Source organism: Chanos chanos, chromosome 1 (genome assembly GCF_902362185.1).
Source record: "Chanos chanos chromosome 1, fChaCha1.1, whole genome shotgun sequence".
NCBI classification, from domain to species: Eukaryota; Metazoa; Chordata; class Actinopteri; order Gonorynchiformes; family Chanidae; genus Chanos; species Chanos chanos.
In genome coordinates, this window is record NC_044495.1 from 42,713,916 (window position 1) to 42,738,116 (window position 24,201).

General features: G+C 41.6%; 2 protein-coding genes across 3 annotated transcripts in view; one reads left to right on the plus strand and one right to left on the minus strand.

Moving 5' to 3' along the window:
* Positions 1-3,863, minus strand: part of abcc9 (ATP-binding cassette, sub-family C (CFTR/MRP), member 9) — a 34,553-nt gene extending 30,690 nt beyond the window's left edge. Inside the window, exons 1-3 of the mRNA XM_030767445.1 lie at positions 3,719-3,863; positions 1,575-1,720; positions 382-499 (exon numbers count right to left, since the gene is read on the minus strand). Coding sequence (XP_030623305.1) covers positions 382-499; positions 1,575-1,720; positions 3,719-3,863 — 409 coding nt within the window. The remainder of the gene's footprint in view (positions 1-381; positions 500-1,574; positions 1,721-3,718) is intronic.
* A 14,459-nt stretch (positions 3,864-18,322) lies between these two features.
* Positions 18,323-24,201, plus strand: part of plxnb2a.1 (plexin b2a, tandem duplicate 1) — an 81,971-nt gene continuing 76,092 nt past the window's right edge. Inside the window, exon 1 of one of the 2 annotated variants that reach the window (XM_030787460.1) lies at positions 18,323-18,672. The gene's annotated coding sequence lies outside the window, so the exon portion shown is untranslated. Of the gene's footprint in view, positions 18,673-22,788; positions 22,974-24,201 lie in introns of those variants that run through there. The other variant, XM_030787452.1, reaches the window with a different exon arrangement.

The following is a 24,201-nucleotide window of genomic DNA, read 5'->3' on the forward strand; positions in this document are numbered from 1 at the left end:
GATGGTTTGATTCATTTTCAGACCATTTTCAAGAGCCTGAATTACTCAACAGATTAACCTGTTACATCTCTGCTCAACCTTGATGCTTTTTTTCAGATGTTCAGTCAACAAATAACTACACATTTCTCACTTTAATCAGACGCTGGTCTTGACCACAGAATTTCATTATATCATTCTTGACTTGCTCTCACGCGTTTAACTCAAGAGCTTGCTAACTGCTGAGTGACTAGTGTCTCGGTGCTGACCTAAAACCCAGCGTTCATTTCTGAGTCCCCCAGAGACAGGGGAACACAAACACTAACTGGATGCAGATGGTGCAGAGGAGACTGATACTACACCAATAAACAGCAGGGAATCAGTGGTGTGTCCATCTAGCCTTACCCAACAGTAGTTTGGGGAAGTTGGCAGTTTCAATGTTGTGGTAATATACCACAGATGTCGTCGCAGCGATGAAGCCCATGAATGCTGGCATGAACAGATGAAGATGATTGGTCTCCATCTGGCTAAGAACGGACAGATTTATAACACAACCTTAACAAACAAACAAACAAAAACTACAGCTACAGCAAGTGAGGGATGTATGAAAAATCCTTGACATTTGAAAAGAGGCATTTAAAGGTATCTCAGACTTTTTCTGAAACTGATAATGTTCTCTTGGTTTTCTGCTAAGAGTCAAGAGTACAACTGTGCAACTGAAAACTTAAGCACAAACACTTGTGTCTTATTTTTTGTTCTGACTATGTTTGTTATGTATTCATAACGCTTCCTATAACTTTGTTTTATTTCTGAACAATGTCTGAATTTCCTACATACTTTATTTTAAAAATGATCATATTTGCTTCAAGGGATCCAATGAAAACTGCCTTACTGTGGTATAGCTAGGAGGGTTTTCAGAGGACCAGGCTAACTAAGAGGTTAGAAGTGCACGTAAGCTTTGCAACAGCAATTTACAGCCCAGTCATAGAAGCCTCTCAGTGTAGCAGTGCCAGTGTATCAACCTCAGTCTGTCCCTGGTAGATTTCAGGATCAGGAGGGCAGAATCTGCCCTTGTCAAAGCATTAAAAAAAGGGAAGAAAAATAGAATATAACAGAAAATCTTTCTAGTCTAAGTATAAGAGTGGAATACTGGAGTGGGAAATAAATTCTGTAGTGCAATCAGAAAGAAAGAAAGTTCAGGACTGTGCATGACTGCTCCTCTCTGGAGGCCAAGAAACAAAAATAGATCACAACAAAAACAAAGCAGAATGGAACAGCGAGTACAAAATATTGTTTTTTTGTTTTGTTTGCTTTTTTTAAACCAACTTGGATAACTGACTTGGTAAAAAAAAAGATGATTCCATAGCTAAACAAGTTCATTAAAATCGTAATTGTAATTGCTGTGTAGGTTCAACTGCTAATTACCACACATTTAATCCTCAATTTCTTATTACCGATTTACCCCAGTTAATCTGCATTAATACATGCAATTATTCAGTTCCTAAAATCTACCTCAGACCTCCCTGGCCTACCACTGAGCTGCATTCTGTTGGCACTGGAGCACTGTGGGACAGCAGCTGGAGAAATTTTGGGGGGACGTACGTGTTGGAGACAATACCCTCAGCGATCTCACACACGTGAACGAACAGCAGGGTGAAGGTGAGAATCCAGCGCAGGTTGTGTCCAGGGAAGTGAAGCCATGTGTTGTGGTGAATCTGCACCTTGGAGCTCTGACTACCCCAGCCTGGCACGAGAGAAAGAGAGCGAGAGAAAGAGACAGAGAGGAGGGATGTATGAGACAGGCGCACAGACCCCCCCCCCCCCCCAACACACACACACACACACACACACACACACACATACACAAACAAACAGACAGAGACTGTTGTGCTTTCACACCATATAACCTTTTGAAATGTCAGACCAAGGTCGTATTAGGGAACCTCAGACATCAGTGGCCAGTGGTCTGTAGACTGTGGAAACATCTACTCTTGTGACCCAGGTCATAAACCGAAAGACTGAAGATCCTTTTTTTTATGTTATCATGTTGTGGATTAACACATCTAGTAAATTTGAGAAAATAATGCCAAAATATTGGAAAATGAGAAGATATTTAGTGTGTGTTTTTAACCACTAAGCCAGACACATTAAACCCTTTTAAACTGTCACTGTCTTCAGCCATGTAGGGCAGATTTCTTCGACTACATCCCAAAGTTTACTTTGGGTTCATGGATCACATTTTGCCTTTTAGCACTTGTCCTCTTCTCTCCTCTCCTCTGCTCTCCTCTCCTTTCCTTCCCTCTCCTCCCCTCTCCACTCCTCTCCTTTCCTTCCCTATCCTCTCCTCTTGTTTTCTTCCCCATCCTCTCCTGTCCTCTCCTCTCCTCTTCTCCCTTCTCTGCCTCTCCTCTCCTGTTCTGCAGACACTCTAACATCCTGACAGTGAACTGACTCTGCAAGGGAGATCTGAATGATGATCACCATGTCATGGCTGTTGTCTCTTCCCAATCAGTCATGAATTACCACGTAGACTATTTCCTCCTGGGGCAACAGCTCTTCCTCTGGCCAATCTGAGCAACGAGGCTGTGCTGACAGACCGAAGGGAAAACAACCCTGAGGCTCTCTCACGCTGGACTGCTCCACTAAACAACCTCACCAGGAAGAATCAATTAAGCTCCCTGGGGGACAGAGAGTTCAAGCAACGCCACACACATGAAAAAAAAAACCCTTCCCATCCCGGGCCAGACCGCAGATCAACTCTCCACGGGCCCATAAAGCAGAACCTCCAAAACCTGGGGTTCTGACTCCACTGCTCCAGTCTCCCCAGTAACGTCTCTCCAGACTCAGTCCTGGGAATCCAGCAGCTAGTTCTTTAATGCCCCCCTCCTTTTTTGTCGTTTCTTATCTGGTTCTCTACCGATGCACCTCTCTTAACTTAAAGGGATTAGTGATATGAGGTCAGGCTAAATCGGGTGTGCTGGGTAGATTAGAAAAAAAATATATTGTTAAATCAGTCCCAAGGGGCCAAAGTTCACAAACACTGTTTTCTAGAACATTCACATCTTCGTAAGAACCTTAATTAAAACTAGATTTCCACAGCAAATTCTGACTAACCAGCTGAATGCATGAATGAATGAATGCATGAATGAATGAATGAAAAGGAGTCTAATTTGGTCCCTTCTTCCTAAGATGGCAAACGATGTTGACGATACTCTTTTGTGCAGTGGCCAAGTTCCAAACATGGCACACTCACTGTAAAAACCCAGTGGCAGATTGGATTAGACATGACTGTATGGCTTTGGCATTCATACAGTTATGACCAACACATGCTGATTAGATAAGACACAGGTTTAATGCCATGTTCGTAGAGTCAGAATTCCGTCCCAATGAACTGAACACCACATTTCATTAATTTAAATCATCACTTCCCAACCTCAGACTACATAAATCGTCGTAACGTCCTCATAAACAGGGAAAAGCGATGGAAACCCATAAGTGACACATAAAAACACAGCTTAAAGTGAAATGGCTGCTTTAGTGAAGAAGCATCAGAGTAACCCTAGACACCAGAAAAAAAACATTCATGTGTTTGATCAGTGACTGGACACAGTAGGAGAGATGCATCAGTAACTTGTCATGATATGAACACCTGAAATGGGTACATTTTTTTGGTTCACTGATATGCAGGCATGCAGCCAGGCACTGAGAAAGAGAGAGAAACAGCAGATGTATGCGCTCTTACCGATGAAGAGGATGGGAAAGGTGATGAAGAGGAGGAAGACGTGGGGCACAAGGTTTAGGGCGTCCACGAAACAGCCGTTGTTCAGGACGCCCATGTCCACGCTGTAGGAATTATTCCTATCCTCACCACAGAAGGAGAGGGTCATTGTGTCAGAATAGTCCACAACAGCCTGGGGTCAGAGTTGCAAAAAAAAGAACAATAATATGTTTATTTGTCAATAGCTGTGTTCAGAAACGTATATGTGTGTGTGTGTGGGTGTGAGGGTGGGTGTAAGTGTGTAATGACACAATGGTTACTGAGGTAAGCAGCTAAGGCCATAAAGTAACACAAGGCAGTAACAACCAAAGTTCATTTCAGACTGACATTTTTAATCATCTCCACAGAAGACATTTCAGAGTGAGCATGCTGAGAGAAACAGGTCTCTAGGGCCCTGATGTGACCACTCACACATGCACTCTAGGTATACACCTTGTCTTCTCTTTCAAAAGCAGAGGCGAACAGGAGCATCCCTGACTCATTCTGTTATGCTCATATTGTTGTTCAGAGGTGTAGAGTGGTGTCAAGACACTGAAAATGTTAATAACCGAATCGGGACCAGGACACTTTCCAAATCAAGACTCATTACGATTAAGTTTGGGCCAGATTCTCCTTAAATCAGTGACGCGGGGAACAACGGAAATGCCACCGATTCTTAATTTAATTGACATCTGCGTTCATCAAAGTCACGAAATGGCATTTGAAGCTCACCCAGTGGAGAAATAACTGTGCTGCAGTCAGATATTCGCTTTGTGTGTTGGAGCGTTTTTTTCTGATAAAGCTCATTACGACGTTCACGCCGTGTTCTTGACTCCTTACAGCACACCGTGACTGATCATTGTGTTCATGCGTAAGTGGATTTCAAATGATCATTAAAACTGAGTAAAACTATAGTAATGTGTGGCCCGGCTAATCCCTGACCTCTATCTATGTAATAGCAGGATTAACGTGCTCTTAGTTGAAGGTACTTGTCCTTGTCTGAAGAGACCGTGTCATCCACATTGTTTTCAGTCATTAATACTCTGCTACCCGTCACTCTAAAAGCATTTCCAGATGCAATTTAAGAACCGGCATCTTAAAATTTTGAGTAGGTTATGTTGGGGATATGACCTGAATGGGATAGACAAAATGTTGTAATTTAGGCCTATATCTCACCGATTACAGTCCTGTTTCGAAGTGGTGGGTATGCTTCTAATGTTTCGAAAACAGACGAAGTAAAGAGGACGGATAAAAAATAAATGCGGAATAAACTGTTTCCAAAATTGTTCGTGGTGTCATCGCGCTAGCTAAAAACATTTGATAGCACGCGCTGGCAAACATAAGACTGGCCGGAACAATTAACAACTCAGACGACCCACGATGAGAAAACTTTCAGTTCAAAACACTTGACTATTCTCCTGAGCTCTTTAAAAGTTATGACTTCAGGAAATATGCCCAAAACGGCAATTTTGAACTCAAACCATAAAATCATCACTTACCAGAGAAATATCCTATTTAACACGATTTCATTCCGGTTGCCCGTTTTTTAGAAACAGTAATCACGGAGAATATAGTAGACAGGGATTATTTTTAGCCTGAAGTGCATCAGCTGCGCATAGCCGGTCACTGCTCCCTCCTATCCGATTTCCAAAGTTGAACAAGTCTAGTGGGACAAACCTACCACGTTACCAGGCTCCTCCAACAGAACAGGCGAGGAAACTGACTAGAGCAGTCTGGTGATGACATCAGAGCGATTTATCTAAGATTACCTAATTACAGTATTATGTCCTCAGCATGGTAACATTTCTGACTTTTATGGGGATTCTGCTGACATCAGCTATATATCATTTATAGGCATTTTAATAAGCAATGTTGTCATTTATTCTACAATCTACTGCGATAACTCGCCTAATATAGAGCAGAGAAAAAATGACACGGTATTTTCAGACAGTCTGAATTTTTACTCTTTAATGTTTAAGATTAGCTGCATTTTTTGTCAAGACTGATCATTTACCCCATATCATTCATTGTGTTGAGACATCGCCGAATATTAATCAAACAAACCAGTTCTGGAATTCCAAGACTGTCACCAGCTCCTCCAAAAACGGCATTTTCATTCAGACATTTTTGGTTTTTCAGAAACTAACACTGCGGCTTCGGTCAGTCTTGATTGAATCACTATGCGCTGGTGTCAACACGACAGAAGATTTTAATGAATTATCAATTTTACATTAACAGCACGCTGACACACTCACCTTAAAAAAAAACGTTTCCTTGCTTGTCCTCGTCGTCGTATTACGCGCTGTCCTTCACTCTGAATCCTTGGAGGCGCCAAGAATGCATAGCAGATTCCATACGCGTCTCCGTCACGTACCGTACCAAACAGGCATTTTAGACCGTTTGAAGCTGTGTTTCTTTGCCGTGGCTTCGTTTTATGGCGTCAAGTGCGGTAAGCACAACCTTGAGCGTTAGCGAGAAAGGGCCATGCAGATGCTACTGTGCCGTGTACAGTGCATCTCTCTGGATGTAGGTCACGTCTGACCGTATCAGGGGAAATTCTATTCTATTATCTCTTATTCTGCTATTCTAATAATGTACCGGGGAGCGCAGCGGTGACGGGTTTGCGGTGCGTCGCATGGCCCATTCCGTAATGAATACAAGCATTTGTGGCGTTATTGCAACACAAGCGTCGTCAGTAGCCTATAGGCTGAAAATTAATGCCTGAATGGAAAATGTGTAAAATTATGCCATTATTCGTGAGGGAAAACTGTTACATATTCATATACTGACATTAGAATATTGCATATCCAAAAATTAAACGGTTCTTCAGAATTGATGCAAATGATGTGTGATTTTATTATGATTTTCACATTTAATTGCCTCTTAAGCCTCTCTTTGGATCCATCGTCTGAATATGTCCAAAGGTTAGGTCCCCACGCTTTCCAAAAACATATATGTACGCCCGTGTCCTCATGTAAACTTTCTGTCGTAATATTTCCCCTTTATTTCATTCACAGTATGTATTATCATTTTAATAATTGGATAACAGTAGTAATTATCTAATGGGAAGAGAACTCATTTTATTGACTGTTGGAGGATTGGAATTTGACTATGTCCTGGTTTTCTGCTGACAGTGTTCATTTTCACATTGTGCTTGTGTATTGTGAAGTTACTAACTGAAAAGACGTACTTTTCCCTTTAGGCGTGATTTCTGTCACTTGCCTCACAGTTCACGTGCGCTTGCTTTGGGCACGTGATGATCTCCCGCCTGTCTCCCAGCATTCGCACGTTTAGAGCCACAGTTCGCAGGGGATCCGAGGTCTGTCACCATCCCACATGAAACTAATCTGAGCTTTTGTTTCCATAGTAATGAGACAATATAACGTTCTGCCGCGCAACGTGAAAACTACACATGCGGGAGTATTTTAAAGAGCAGACTCATTTCAACTGCAAAGACAAAATTTTCCAGTAACTGCTGATCTGACGTAAATTAAATACTTAACCTTTGCAATAGTCATTACTAAGAGAGGAGTCATACACCCTCTCCTGCTTGTAGATACTCTCCCTCTTTTAGAGTTTGTTCCAAACTTAACCCTTTGTTCCAGCTTGGTCTCAGCTGCGGGAACAAAATGCACGGGGTGGGCAGATCTCCAGAAGGAGCTTTGGCCAGAGCTGCTCTGTGTTGTAGCGAAGGCCAGAGCTGCTCTGTGCTATATCTAAGGAGCATGAGAGTGAAGGACCACAGCAGAGAAATCCTTTTGTTCATCACTAAATCTGAGAGAGAAGAGAAATAATTCATTTTAGGATGAAATGACAACACTTTGGGGAAACCGAAGATCACACTGTAAAAAAAAAAAGACCTTTTATCAAATAAAACACGTAAAAATAAGAAAGATGATTTTATATGACTGGAAAGCACTTGATGATTTGTGTATGGTAAAGAAACATAGCTTCATATAGTTCAAATGGCTTTGTGGGTCAAGACAAAACTTCTCAAAAGTGTCCTTTTACCCATGTGAGAATAATAAAGGTTTTTATCATTTTTCCCAAGGCCCAAGGTCCCTGAACCCAGATGAAGTCAGCTCTGAGAGAGAGAGAGAGAGAGAGAGAGAGAGAGAGAGAGCTGTGTGTGAACTGTGAGGGTTCTTTTCATTCAGGGTATCTATGGAGAATCTCTGGATTCTGGGAGTCTATAACTCTGACAGACATCCGGAACAGCCTGTGGCCCCAGCAGAGAGATGAGGGCCATCCTGGGAATCTCTGTGCAATGACATCCCTGCTGAATGTGTGTGTGTGTGTGTGTGCGCGCACGCATGCAACACAGGGAAGCAAGGGTGTGTGTGGGAGGGTTAAGAGACCCTGGGGGTCATACCAAATCTTGAAGTGTCTGTGTGTGTGTGTGTGTGAGTATGAGTGTGAGAGTGTGAGTGTGTTCACATCCTCTGTCGCTCTCTGGGGACCAGAAGGGGGCAGCCCTGATCCTCTGTCCCCACGACACCCACAGGAAGTCACACAGGAAGACGCCCATGTGTGAGCCATCAGAGGAGGCCCTGATGCAAACACTGGGAGCCACGGATGAGGTGCTGTGGACAGGGACAGGGTCTGAGGTTGGGGGTGGAGGTGGAGGGGGAGTAATAAGGAGAGCTTTGAGAAACTTCTGGATTCCCATCTAAGCTGGGAATTGTCTGTCCTCACACGTATGCATGGGGTGTGCGTCATCAACATGGCTTAGAAGATAATGATCCAGAGAGAAGCTGTTAAAATGCCCCCCCCCCCACGACCAAATGGATTTATTTATTTATCTTCACAGAGAGGGGGAGAGAGAGGGGGGAGGGTGTGTGTGTCAATGAACGCTGCTCAAGCAGATTATTTGGTCAATTCAGTTTCATTTTAGTGACCCCAGTTATTCAATCAGTTATTCAGTGGGAGAACCTCCCAAAACAGGAGATGAAACTGACCTGAGGTCAGCTCTCAGCACAGAAATGTACTGTATTAAAGCAGACAAATTATCCTGACATCTAAAGAACAGTGACTGTTTCAGTGTCTCAGGATGGGATGGGATGTGTCTCAGACTGGTTAGCAAATACATATTTGATGTTTGTTTTTTGTTGTTGTTATTTTATTAAATATCATCATTATATTCAATGTGGCATTAACCATGCTGACTTAACTAAGCTAAGCCAAGCTGTGTGTCAGGTAGGTCTGAAATCTGTTTGGCTGAAATGAGAGGGCACTGTGATACAGTGATCGGGGGCTATCACACATAGAATTACAGGATGGCGGAGGATGTTTGGCTGAAGGTTAAAACCATCGTGAGAAAACTGAGTCAGGTGAACACTGGCAGCAGCATGTCTTCCAGTCAAACCAGTCCCATCAACCATGTTTCCCACAAACCCCCAGATCCTGCATCTTTTTCTCCCTCTTTTCCTGTCTTCCTTTCTTTATTTCAGAGAGAGAGAGAGAGAGAGAGAGAGAGAGAGAGAGATTGTTTACTTAATGGAGTGAGGGCCGTATAAGCAGGCAGTGTCTGTTCTCTCTTTCCTTCTCTTCACATTGTGTAAACTGTCACAGTCAGTAATCAGCTGTATGGCACCCATTACACATGTTCACACGCGCACACACACACACCTCACATTAACCAGACACAGCCCAAAATACCCCAGCTCTGTCCAAATATGCCCATTCACCTCAATTCAGGGCCCCAGTCAGTTTCCATATCTGTCCCATCTCCTTATCACAGTCCTTACTCTGCCTGTGCGTCTGTGTCTGTGTGTTTGTGTGTGGGAGCTGAGGCAGAGAATAATTAAGACAGAGAGAAAACAAAGCCAAATGGTGGAAACACTGGCATGATCAAAGTGCAGGGTTTGCTGTATTTGTGACATTTGCTGGTATCAAAATCCATCACCTTGGACTTGTATAAATATACAAGTGGTGTTTAAGGCACCCAGATGTAAAAACAACTGTCTCCATAAGAATGGTTCAGATAATTAGAAGAATTACAACACGTCGGCTCAGCGGTACACAGAATTACACAAACAGTCATTAGTCACAGAGCTGCTGGGGAGTCATGTCTCTACAAACCTAAAACCCTGCCTACATTGCCATCTGCTGGAAATCTCTAAGAAATGCAATGTGTCATTTTTCCCTTTTCTTTTCTTTTCTTTTCTTTTCTTTTCTTTTCTTTTCTTTTCATCTACTAATGTCATGACCACATTATGATATTCAAAAAGAATGTTAAAGTAACAATTGTGTAGAATACACTATAAATTAAACATTTTACAATATATTTTTATAATATATTTTGTATAAAATATATATTTTGCCATAAGTAATGCATGAAATTTGTATGGCAACCTTCAGGTATGTCATTGTAATACATATGTATATAACACTAAAGGTCAGTGTTTTGCACGCAGGTTAAACCAAATCCATTTACAATACAGAAAAATCCATAGTACCCACTGACAGTGCTGTCCTGTGTCTGGAAAACCAAATCTCACTGCTTTATAAGTGCACTCAAAAACAGATGGCTTTGGCTTCACTCAAAGTGCTCTGACTTCACTCAGTTTATCAGAAACAACACAAAGTCAGCAGATAATCACAACATCACAATGAAGAGCAGGGTAAAGTATGTATGACTGACTGGTTCAAAAAGCTGGATCCTTTTCAACACTACTGCTCGGTGCTCAGTTTCTTTCTATTGAAAATGTGTATGACGGCAAGAGAACTCTGTCTAAACAGTTGGGAAAACTGCAATACCTTCTGTTTTAAAATTCATTAATTGTTATATTGCATCTATACTAAAACATTCCAGACATGAATCACAGGTCTGAAACAACTCCTATGGCAGTGTTCATTACCAACTACAAGCAAATTAAAAACAAAACCGCTTTGGTCAGTTCTTCCAAATGATGTATATGTTTATATTGAGAGAGAGAGAGAGAGAGAGAGAGAGATCGGGCCATCAGACAGGTGTGACAGCCTACAGACACACAAAACTCCAAAGAAAGAAAGAGAGAGAGAGAGAGAGAGACAGAAAGGAATTGGATGAAAACAGAAACAGAAAATGGGGCAGGTGTGCAAGTAACTGCCAAAATAAAGGAAAAACTAATAAAAGAAATTCCAAATGACTTGTGTGTTTTGCCTTCTTTCCTGAGCCGGCACACAGGCATCACTATCAAAGAATCTGTACAGTCCATCCTGTTGCATGGTATTTTCCCTCTCAGACTTCAGTGCTAGCATCAGATTAGCTAGCATTTCTCTTTTGACATCAGTGCGTTTAACAGGGGTCATCATGGAGACATCTGCCAGACAAGGCCCAGCAATCACACTTCTTTCAGCGTGATGGACAGATCTGTGAGGTGACTGGGCCTGCATAGTATTTCTAAACATGATCACAAGCCTGATGGGACGGTTATTGCTTAAATGAGCTCAGGAACAAAAATGGGCTTTCAATACACTCTATAACTCAGTTACTCAAGTGTTTTTATTCATTTGGTAGCTAAGCAGAAATAAATTAATTCAAATAAAAATACGCACAGACACTCTCTCTCTCTCCCTCTCTCTCTCTCTCTCACACACACACACACACACACACACACACACACACACACACATATAGACACACACACATACACACACACACACACAGAGTACAACTCATCAATCACCCCACTGCTAACAACATTACATACGCTGGAAAATGTGTTATCTCCTAAGTTCTGAACACTGGCTCAGAGACGGCACATTATTTCTGCTGATTAAAAATTCATGACGTTGCTCAGAATTGTCGCGCTCTGCAGAGCGAGTTATGTGATGTCAGTCATCCAAAACTACAACAAGCACACTGTGAATTAATGAATTATGAAAACAACTTCATTTCTGATATTTAAAACAAACATGGACTTAGTTCTCTTCTTCTCAGCCACAACTTTCAGATGATCTACTTTGCTATAGGCTAATGTGCAATTACAACAAAAGAAATTTTGAAATTGAGACTGTGCTTTTTCATTGTCAAAGATGATTCCTAGTAAAATCAAACAAAGCCTGATTGGATTTAAGTTTGCCACACAAACTCTGCGACATTTTGAAAACTCTGTATAGATGTGTGCTCTCTCATTATTTTTGTGTGCAACAGTTAGTCTGTTCCACTGTTTATGTCTTTAAATCATCCCCATGGTGACGTTGTGTATAGCTTCCAAACAACCATCGAAAATACATTTGGGTTAAGTGACAAACAAACAAAACCTGGAACGGGTTTCTTTCCTATTTAATGGATTTCGGAGGATGTTTGTGCTGAAAAGGGTCCTGATCCACTTTTGGGAAGCGGGACAAACATTCTTCTGTCATACTTAGACATTCAATTCTTTTGTGACTCAGTGTTACGGCCTGTCATGTTGTTCTGGAGCAGCGTCTCCTGGCGTCATGCGTGGAGGCCCATCTAGGCAGCGTTTTGCTGCGTGGTCATGTCTAAGCATGCCTGAATGATCAGCAGACAGGCGGAATAAAATACATGAGTCTTGGGTTTGGACAGAAAACGACTGAGATTAGAGCATCGGCAACTGAGCATATAAAACACTAAAACAAAGTGTTTGAGAGATTATAGTCTGTTGGAGACATGAGGGAGTTCAATTGTGTCAGATTTTTGTGACTAATGAAAACTTTGGCCGCTGAGCCACACAAAAAGAAAGAAAAAAAGGAAAGAAAATACTAAAATGGTTAAGAAAATGTATGCTAAAAAAATTACGCAAATCCAAAAACTGGCCAGTGCTGAAACCCAAACAAATCCATCATTTTTAACTGACACGTCCAACCGCAAGTAAACATGTGAGTATGTGCATCCAAACATTCACACAAACTTTACACACACACACACACACACACTCACACACACACTGTTTAAAGCTGTCTCAGATCACATACACACAAATCTCAGTCAGAGGATTAGATAAAATAAGTCATATTGACATGAAGCAGGCGGCTCAGCTCAGTCAGGGATAGAGGAAAATCTAATCATTATGTGTGCGCCAAAAATAGCTCCTCTCTTTACCTTTCTTTCACTGTCTCTCCCACACATTCTTTTTCTCTTCTCCTTCACTCCCCCTCTCCTTCTGTCTCGTCAACATATTGGCTTGCTTTTTTGCCACCTCTCTCTCTCGCTCTCTCTCTCTCGATATATATATATATATATATGAATGAGAGAGAGGGAGAGAGAGAAAGAAAGAAAGAAAGAAAGAGAGAGAGAGACAGAGAGATGTGATATATATTTGACCTATCTATCTCTGTATCTGACTTCTCACACTTCAGTTAGAATCAAGAGAAAACAGTGCAACAATGATAGAAACACCACATCAAATGCCAAAATCAACGACATGCTGTATTATTGGAAAAGATATTTCCAAAACCCTGGTATATATCTGGGCATGACACTAACTTCACCCAGACATACTATTGACCAGCAGGGGGCGATAAAGTAAACAATTTAAACAAGCCCAGTATGGTGAAATAAGACTGAACAAACGTCAGATCCCACTTCTAGTAAGTTTTTTTTTTTAAATTACTGCTGCTTCTACAGAACAATGCATATGTTTGATGAGTCGATTTGTTATATGCACATTTTTATCGGTACACATCCATTTTTCTCATATCCCCAAACAATAAGGAGAAAAACAGTGAATACTGACATTCATCTGTCTATAATTTTTTAAAATCATACTGTCCCTCTGTCGTTTATTTGTCCAGTTTTGGTGAGTTATTTGTGTTGATTCAGTTAAACGAGAGTCTGACTGCTCCACTGAACACAACACACCTGCTGCAGTGGTGCTGATACACCAGAAAGAAAAGGTAGACAATTACAGCACGTCATCACAGCCCCATTTCATTTTCACTGCCAGACACAGTTATTTTCTTTCTATTCTCCTCTCGCTCTCTCTCTCTCTCTCTCTACCTGGGTTTAAACGGCACTCTCAATAAAAAAGAGCTTGATAGAAAAAGAGTGGAAGGAGGGCAGTGAAGAGAGGGAGACAGTGAGTGAGTGAGGGGAGAGAGAGAGAGAGAGAGGGAGAGACAGAGATGCATGGTGAGAGCATTCTTTTTAGCTGAAGCAGCATTGTCTGCAGATGTGACTGTTCAGACAACAATGTCAACAACAACTCTGTACACACACAGAGCATTATTTCAGACCAACTGTCACGGCTAGATCTCCTCTGGATTATAGTCTGACAATACATATTCACATTTTATTCTTTACAACACTATCAAACCAAAAGGACATTGCACGGTTGTTAATAATCAATATGAAATGTATGAGGTGCACTGCACTGTTATGTTCTAAACATTCTCTAGAACAGGGGGTTCCAACCTGTGGGGCCCGCTCCCCTGGGGGGTCTCGAGCACCTGTCAAGGAGGGCGTAAGATTTGCCTTTTGCCTCGACTTGGCTCTGCAAAACTAAATTTCCTAACCTTAAGTACATCAAAAGCAAATACTACTCACGTTTAATGACAGTGGAGGATCATTTATGACTAGCTGTGTCTGGAATTAAACCAGGAATAAACATGTTGTGCTCTCAGAAACAGGCTCAACCATCACACTGAGTAAGGTAAGTTGTATATCCTCACTTAAAAGTAAATTAATGAAAGAAGCTAAAATGCATCTGTATGTGTACATAACATTAATTATATGGTTTGAGCATGTCAAGGGTGTTATTCGCATGTGTTGTTTGCTCAGTGGGTTTTGGGTTGGGGTAGGGGAGGGGAGGGGGGTGTAGGTTCAAACATAGACAAAAAGGGGGGGGGGGGTCATGTTGAAAAAGGTTGAAAACCCCTGCTCTAGAACATTCTGTCTTTAACGTTCAGACTGAAGACTGCAGATACAAAACGGAAAACTCATTTTTGATGAAAAATGAATAGAGATTTTCCAAAAAAAAAACAAAATCAAAAAAACCCAAACAAAACAAAACAAAACAAAAAAAAAAAAAACAAGAAAAACACCAACAAAGTTTTTTGTGCAGTACACAGTGACACCCTAAGACTCCTCACACTCCACACAGAGAGGCAGCCTGGAGAACTTAAGAGAGATGTACTATAAAAGACGGGCTCTCAATCACAAGGGACTTAAATATCGATTTACTGTGGGAGTAACATTTAACTATACAACACTAGCCTAGGCCAGAGAGTCAGCGCATCAGGGAGCTTTGTCAAGGGTGGGCATGGACTGTCTTACAGAACACAAGGCCTGCTATTAGTACTAAGAATAGGCCACCTGAGAACAAGAGGAGTAATCTTTAATGGCACGTTACAGTGCATGGAAAGTTCTAGAAACTCTGTTCATGTTTAATATCATGCATGGCATTGTAAAAAAAGAACTCTTGTATATATACTGTTACTACAACTAATTAATTACTGCATGCCTATTGTTTGTGTGTTATCATAATTGTCATTAATGCTCGTCATTTATTTATGTTATTGTATTTTTGGTTTGGCGACATGTTTTATTTTTCCTTTAAAGACACATTATGGAAATAAAACACTTTGAAGTTGTATTTGAGAGACCTAGAAAGAGAGAGAGAGTGGTAGAGCATCATTGTTCCCTGCGGCTTTGCTCCTCCTTCACACAAACTCATTTCCATACTAATAAATCATTCACACAGCTTTACGCTGACACCATGCCCAGTTACTACACATTAGAAACACAACAAACAGCCTGTGCCTTCTACCCCTGCAGAGCACTCTCCATACCTGCCTCTCTCCATTCCCCTCAACTTAAGTCTTATGCGGTTGTGGGAATACACTGATGTGTGGTCAGGAATGGAGTTTAGTTTGCGTCAGATTTAATGGTTTTGGATGTTGTCGATCTGACCTTGGATCAGTTTCCAAGCCAAATCTGCTCAGTCCTGCTTAGGTGATTCTGGTCCTGAAGGACCGTACTCCTGCAGGTCTTTGTTGCAGTCCTAGTCCTGATCTAACACACCCAATCCAATATTCTGAGGTTTCCCAGGACTTTGGCTGGCTGAATGAGGCATTTCTGAGAAAGGCTGGAGCGAAAACTAGTGTACCCTTCCCAAACCAACCCCAGACAAGGACTGCCCATCTCTGAGTCATACCCTGAGGTCAGAAACAGGGCTGAGATTTAAATAAAGCCGACTGAGAAACAGCCTTTGTATACTGACAAGTCCCAACATACCACCAACTTCAATATGTCTTCAAAGAGAAGTTGCCAAACAGTGAAGGAGCTATTGATTCAATTCCCAAGCATGATGGGAAATTCTCACTGTGCAACGAAAAGCTGTACCTTCACAGTGCATAGTTCTGTGTGTGTGTGTGTGTATCTCCTGTTCAGTCAAAAATCTTCCTTTTCTCTTCACAACTTTGTAAGAAACTGTGACTGCAGAGTTGATTTCAGTAGTTTTGGACTGGATGGATTGTAACTGTTTTCCAATCTGCAGGTTTCTCTATGGCCCTTCGAAGTAATGACTTTATCAGTTTGAAGTTCAGAACAGAACTGGGATAATCAACAAATGCCTTGAAATTCAGTGTAACTTCATTTTTTGGCGAGAAAACACAAATCACTCACTTTGGAGACTGTTTGGCTATTCAAAATGTTTCAGTGGAATTAGAGAAAAAGTGCTGTTCTAATATATTTAAAGCAGGTTGTTGTAAGCAATTTCTACAGCAGGGACTGAATAATTCAGATACACTATTTGTGTAAAACAATACTTTTTCACCTTATTAAATGGGACCAACTAAAATGAACCCAGAACAAATTTGTCTTCAACATTTTGAATTCTATAATTAAACATGGAATTTAATTTCGAATTCTCTCAGATTTGCACCCCTTTTCTAGCAATTCATTTCCATTTTTATATTTTCAAGATCATCCAAAAGTTCTCAAAACACTTTAGCATTGATACCCAAGTTTGGCAGTTCAGCTCTCACAGATACACCTGTTTTTAATACAACCGATACAACGATGTTTTCACTGAACAATGGCACAGGTGTGTATGGCCAGAGCTGAAGAGAAAATTGTGAGAACAAAGATGCTCTTGGAAACATACTGGGAGAACCACGTGCTCAGGGATGACCTAAAGCTATACGTAAACAAGCATGTTAAAGTAAGTCTTTGCAAGGGCAGGTAGGATTGTTTTCTTTTGTGGTCGAATAACCCTTTTACAGAACAGAAGCAGAAAGAGGCACTAAGTTCTGTTTCAAAGAGGATCAAAGAACAATCAGAGGAAACAAGAGATGAAAATAAATTTAACAAGTCATAATCCCCAAGACCCTGTCACAGAAAATCATGAAAGATATCACGTGAAGGCCAAAGGGAACGGCAAGTCCACTGGAAATCGCCTCTTTATGAATAGAACTTCTATGGTCCATTTATTCACGACGTAGTCTTTCGTGTGCATGTGAAACGAATTGCAGATTCAGTTGCGTAGGTAGCTGCTGAACTGTTAATGTCAGTGATGTTAAAGTCACACTAGTTGGCTATAACTTTAGGATCTGGATAACATCTAAGGTATGCCTCTGAGAAGGAGGAAGTGCTGATAGTCAGACGCAAATAGCTTGATCAGCATATCATAAAAAGGGAAAATGTAGGCTAGCGGGAACAGCTGCTTTTTTCAAGTGGAAAAAGTAGCCTTACAGTAATGATTATAGTTTCATACAGCTAAATATGTATACATACATAATATTATATTGCATATAGCTAGATGTGTATACATACAGACACATCAGCAATTTTTAAGAAGCTGCTTGACGTGACGTAGGCCTCCCGTGTCCTTAATCCATTCACGATGCACAGCATGTTACTGAAAGAAACGACTTTTTAAAATGCTTATTAACAGCTGGTACAGAACTTTAACTTTGCAAAACTTCACTCTCGCCTAACGAAGAACCGTAGTCTGTCGTCACCGCACAGTGAGCCCATGAAAAGCTCTAAACACAACTAAAAATTAGAGCACAGTGAGATGGCATGTTCTAGATTACTAATGCCAACGGTATTTTCGGGCCCTTTGTTTGCTCCTTATACAGACAGAAATATGCGTTCAGTCTCAACTCAATCAGCAACAATTTCTGGTGCTTTGAGTATTAAATAGAAAACACTGCTTGTGGCATACAGTGACTGAACCACACAGGCTTAACTGTGTGGTATTTGTAGATTCGTTTAATCAGTGTGTGTGGAAAAATGAAAAAAAAATTTTTAATTTAGATTCCGAAAAAAACAACGTTGTGGCCTTAATCTGCACTTGACACGCGCCGGATTACAGAAAATCTACTTTGGAAGGTAGGTTATTTTCTGCAAAGATTGAAGATACTGCTCTTTTCCCAGCAGAATACTTGCGCGGCTGGGGGTTTGGGAATGACGAGGGTGGAGCTCAATTCTCGTGTTATTTTCTCTCGCTTCCGTGATAGTTTGTTGCTGTTCTCGGTCATCTGTTTGTACGAAACGATCTTAGCTTGGGCACGGTCTTTTGTACCGAGGGGGAGGAGTGAACGGGCTCCCTCCCTCTATTATTGCTGAAGAACAAGTTCCTAACGCTGGGCGAGCTGGTTTCTACCCCAACTATACCCCATTGGTGCATTAGGAACGGGGACTCTCACAGGTGTGGGTGTACGTTTGTTCCCTCTAAAAACTTACCTGATACCATCATGTGATCTGGCAAGCGGGGCGTGGAAAACAGTGTTGTCTCGACGCTGGATTTTTTTTGATTTGTCATTGTCCTTCATACTTTTTACAGGATTACCAACAGAGTCCATTCGGCGTTGGTTCACTTCGTCATTTTTCACGGAATAGTTTTTCAAGGAATGGACCACGTATTGGATTGAGAGGAGAATCATGTAAACTTTCTTCTTGTATGCCGAGTTTGAGGCAAATCGATTGGTTCTAGTTTACGAGGAGAAATCTTGGCATCGCAAACGCGTGCTACCAACTATTCCCAAAGGTGAGTTGGAATCTCTCTCTATTCACACGTCGATGGCAGACGGTAAATGCCCTACCAGTTCCATTGTATCTATATTATTTGATTAAGGTGGTTTTAGATAACTATGGTGAGTTTTCTGTTGGACTCGTATGAGATGGAAACTCGTGCATTCTTAACGTTTAAACGACATAGCATTAAGCGATGTACTAACTACAAAAACATACTTGTACATAGATTGTAATCCTGTACATTCAAAAACTTCGAACATGGTGTGGAACAGTCTCTGTTTATTTCGTTAATCGGAAACAAGGTATTTGGGCCGCCGGAACAATGTTGCAAGTGGCTTAAGTAAAATAATCGATTGTTTGTGTAACTTGAGAGACACGTATGTTGAAACCAAGTAACGATGTACGTATTATGTAGCCTACTTAGAATCGATCACTCCCAACGTTTTCCGCAACATTCAGAGAGCATTTTATGTAACGGCGATTTGTATAAAACAGCCTACTTGATCAAACTGGAAGGAAAATGAGCTCAGAGTCACACCTTGACATGTGTTGGATAATTTATTCAGCTGCTTCGGAAAGCATCGATTTGGAGTTCGGCTGCTTGGTTGTGACTTGTCTGAAAACATTCCTGCCTGCTTCCGACTCCGTTCCGCTGTAACGATTTTAGTGGCCCTATTAGTTAGTGGCCGTTCGCCTGAACCTCAACCCCGACCTAATCAGAGACATAATATCCTTTTTATGTAATTGGACCGTTAATCTTTTGCAACTCATGGCATTACATTGCCAGAAACGGCGTTCTATCGTGCTACCCTGTACTGCGGCCTAATTTTAAACTAAAATGAATAAATATTGTGATGCGGAGTTATTAAACAGATATTACACATTTGAGACGTTACCTGTGACTTTGTTGGTCTTTTGAAAAATACAGTTTCGTAAAGCTGATGCTCCCGGCCGTTGTAACATACGGCTGCATTTCTACAGACGTAGAAGGACTAGATGTAGTTTTTCAGAGAGAGTGAAAAAAGTGAGTTTGGAGAGTGTTTTGTGGAAGTCAGGGACTGCGTGCATACCAGAATAATTCAAGACAGGAAAGACTCCTGCCCCCTCAAGGTCAAAGTGCAGTGGTCAAATGCAGAGGGAGAGCCCCCCCCCCCCCCCCCCCCTTTTCCACTTCATCTTTTTGGGGAGCCTACGAGCAGTGACTCTGTTTGTTTGTCTTTTCTGCCGAGAACATGCAGGCGATACAACAGTGCAGCTATTCATAACTTTTTACTGAGACCATGTTATTGTGTGAGTGTGTGTCACATCGTGCTCCCTTGTCCCTTGAACGATTTACGAACTCTCCCTCTCTCTCATGTGGTGTCGTCTTTCTCTTGCTTCAGCAAGGCTAAGTTGATTAGTCTCATTCTTTCTCTGTTAGCTAATAACCTTCCTCTCCCTGTCATGTGTAGCAGTCCAAAGCAACAGGCAGAGGTTTACTGTGTCCCTTTCAGGTCGGGTCTCAGGAGCCAGTGTTTCAGAGCTGATCCCTGAGCCTTCAGCCGATCTGGGGAGTGTGTTTGCGTCTCCAGAAATGGTGTAAATCTGTGGAGTTAATATCAGAACTCTTTGTGTGTGTATGAGAGAGAGAGAGACTGCCAGCAGCATCTGCGTCCAAGCCATATCACAACAGGGCCCTGCAAAACCGGGACCATCTGTTGACTGGATGCTCTCACAGGCTTCTTAACTTCCTGTGTGTGGTCCACATCGTTTTTATTTATTTATCTATTTTTAAAATGTATTTATTTGTTTATTTTTGCACGAACCAACATTTTCTCCTGGCTCTTCTTGTTTCTGTGGAATATCACGAAAGTTGTCTCATTTCCCATTTTCCATTGACACCCCCCCCCCCCTCCCCCCCCAAAAAGAAAACACCCTCCACCCCCTTACTTGTCTGTCAGCTGTTAAAATCATAGACATCACCTTGTCAGGCTGAGAGAGGCCTCAGCAGGCAAGTCTCATGTATGGACTTGCTAATAGCCTTCTATTGGTGTTAATTAAACCCTGTGTCATTCCACAAGCTGTACTGTAGGGCTTTTTTTGGTAGAGACAATAATGAATTGGGGCGAACAAAGGCCAGTGTCTATGGGCAAACCGTAATAGCACTAAGAATTGCTCTTTTTCTCTCTCAATCATCTTTATCTCATCTGTCAGCAACCTCTTTGTCGTTATTTTCAATTTCCCTCGAAAGCGGGCGCCATGGAAACGCAAGATGGGAGACGTGCCGAGTCGATTTAAAGTTTTAATTTGAAGTTTGACAGTCGACATAGACTTGGACTGCTGAAGGCTGTGACTTGTTATGGAATTTTTTTGTCAACGTTTTTCTAATAGACATTGGCAGTCCTTGATTGATGAGAAATGTATATTCATTCATTGAAATTAAACTACAGAAAAGACAGTTAAAAAGAGAAAAAATGATACAACTCATTGAACAGTCACCCTGAGGTAATAAGGTAATGAGTCTCTTGTCTTGAGAGAGGAAAATAAGAAAAATAAAAAAAAAATGCTTGGATTTTATTAGATATTGCTGCCCATGTCTGTGTAGTTTTTTTTTTTTGCTGTTTAAAGTTCCAGAGTGGCCAGTTTTGGAAAACATCCAATGGGAAACATATTTAACAGGAGCGCTGTGCTGATCCAGAGCTGTGGAGTGGCTTTTTTGGCAGCTGTCTGGCCACAGAGGTCTTCCTTCAGATTAAATTTAGGTCAACTCCACTGTCACCATTAAACAGACATAGACATGGGCGTTTAGTTTAACGTTTCTCAACTCAAGCATTGCATAGTCCACACAGTCCACCTGTTTTTGGGACAATGTCAGAATATATGGAAAAAATGCACCTGCCATATTATCAGATTCATAGTATCTTATTCATATGGGGTGATGCCGTGAGATGATTTTCCACTTGATAAGATTGTAGTGTATATAGATTCTTGGCTGAGGCTGGAGCAGATATTGTCCCAGTCTGAGTGGAGCTTTAAGGATCTAACTTCCTGCTCCTGTATAGAATGCCAAATTACCAAGGTTTTATATTGTTCCGGCAGTGCGCGTGCGCGTGTGTGTGTGTGGGGGTGTATATATATAAATTTGACAATGTGAGACACTCTGTATGTGAATCATGGCTGTCCTGACATGAACGTATTGCTTTGTTATCGTCATGTGTATCCTTAATGGTGTTGATGCCCTAGGCAGACCAGAATACATTATTGAAAAAAATTGCCACTTATCAGCGTATTGTAACTGAGGCACAAAGGGGATATGCATTCATTGAATTTAAAAAGACCATCCATTCATGTCTTTGTTTTTTTCCTCTCTTCCAAACATTCAGTGAGTTTAGAATTATGCAGCTTAATCGAAAGGGATTTTTAGGCTTGACTTGGTCCAGTGGATGGAATGTCTTAAAGTCTCTGAGATTGTGCGTGAATTATTTATGTTTTTGACTCCTATGCTGCACATTTTGTAGATAATTTCAGTATTTGAAATATGAAAAATATATTTTCTGATGGAGTTCTACAAGACTGCGAAAGTACATTGAAAAAAGACAGGTGACTGTTGTATCTGGCGAGATAAGGATTCTAAAACTTATGAGATGAAGAAGATTCAAACTGAGAGGCTGTTTCTTTTTTTCTGAGAGAAGCCAGTGTCACTCTTCATTGATGTTTAAATGATATCCGGTTCTGTTGGGCCGTTCAAAAATGGGTTGAGAATTCAGGCTTAGTTTTAGTGTTCATTCTCCATGCTGGGCGAAGTATAATGTGTCCTGTTTGTTCAACAGGCTCTCTGTCGATTAGCAAACCCTAAGCTTATGTGTGGAGATTTTAATTTGGGAAATACCAGGGAACTTCCATGTTTTCCACGTGCCACACTTTTACTTTCAGTTCATCCTTTACATTATGAAACGTTTCACTTCATGGAATAAAACCTTGTAATTTCAGAAATGTTTTTTCTTCTCTGGATTGAGCTGAGTACATGACCTAAAACCAATACTGCATCCCAGGTTAAACTTTAACGATCAGAGTCATAAAGTTGCCTGCTAATGTACTCTCGCTTGGTAGGGTCAACAGCCTTCCGCTCTTTGGGATCGCATCAAAGCTGGCAGTTACTACTTTCACACATGCAGCTTTACCTGTGAATGTTCAGCAGTTTACTGATATGATGGGTGATGTGCGAACGTGAGCTGGCGTCGAAATGCTGGAAGTCAAGTGTGAAGAAAAGCAGGGGCAGTGTTGGATAAGAGGATGACATTTCTGATGGCACATTTGCCAGGTGACTTGCTAATGGTGAGTTGAGCTGGGAGAATTAAATCAGTTAAACAAAAGCTAGTGAACCAGTGATAAGCCATTAGCTGAGATAAGTAAAGTGTTAAAAATGCTTAGAAATTGGGCAGATTCGGAAACCAGGGAGATTCTATCCATGCAAACAGAGGACGAAATCAATCAACAGTTGAAGGGGCCGTTGGAGCTACAGTTTCCCAACACATTGTCCCCCGCTGTGTACATTCCACATCACATCCGGCTTTTCTGGGATTTTCGTGTCAGGTGTGAACATGCTGGAGCTGGTAATATTCTAGCAAGAGGGTCTGCTTCTATTCCTGGAAAAGTTTCTCTGCCGGTGTTCTGGTCTTTATATCTGAAAGGAGCTGGTGACTCACTGAAGAGGCATACCTGTTAGGGGAGCAAGCTCTGTTTTGCCTGTGAGATCAGTGAGTCAGTGCAGTGGTGTTGTCGGCTGTATTCACTGGAGTCAGAGGGGTGTGTTTGCCAATCATGGTGTTTCTACTGAAAGGAGGTATCCAAATGGAGGACTGACTTCCTCTGTCCAAGGTCTCTGATGTAAGGTGTCACTCATAAGGAGACTTCCACTGCTTAGCAACTATTTTGTGTGTGTGTGTGGTAAGACCAGCTTGTGTGTGTGTGTGTGTGTGTGGTACCTCCGAATGAGGTCACACCTAACCCCCTGTTTGTGAGTGACAGCTGTAGCGCACCCCAGGAGTTTGCCCCTGCCCACCCCTCCTCGCCGTGCCCATACCGTAACCCCCCGACCTCCTGCCATTCACACCCCTGCTATGTGCCTCCTGCTCTCCTGTCCCCCCTACTCCTCTTCATTTAAACCTCCTCTCTGCTCCCCTGCTAAAACCTGAGAGAAGGGGAGGCCCATCACAGGACCACAGAGTGAGAGAATTCAGAGAGCAAGAGATAGACATGCAGATTCTTCAGTGGCAGCAGGAAATAGGTTTGTGGTTGTTTTTAGCAAAGTCGTGTAGAATATAACCTTGTAACACTGTGTTTACAGTTCCTCACACACAAGTCCATTGAATGACTTAATGAATTTTTAGCCACAGCCTGTGTCTAGCATCATAGACAAAACCTCTGTGTAAGTTAAACTGAAAGATGGTCACTCTTTCTCCCACTGGCTGGCTTTTCTGCAGGGAGAGATACAGTGAACTTTTGCATTCACACCCAGGGATTCTGTTTAAAATGGTTTTCCAAACAGGTGTGTTCACTATTC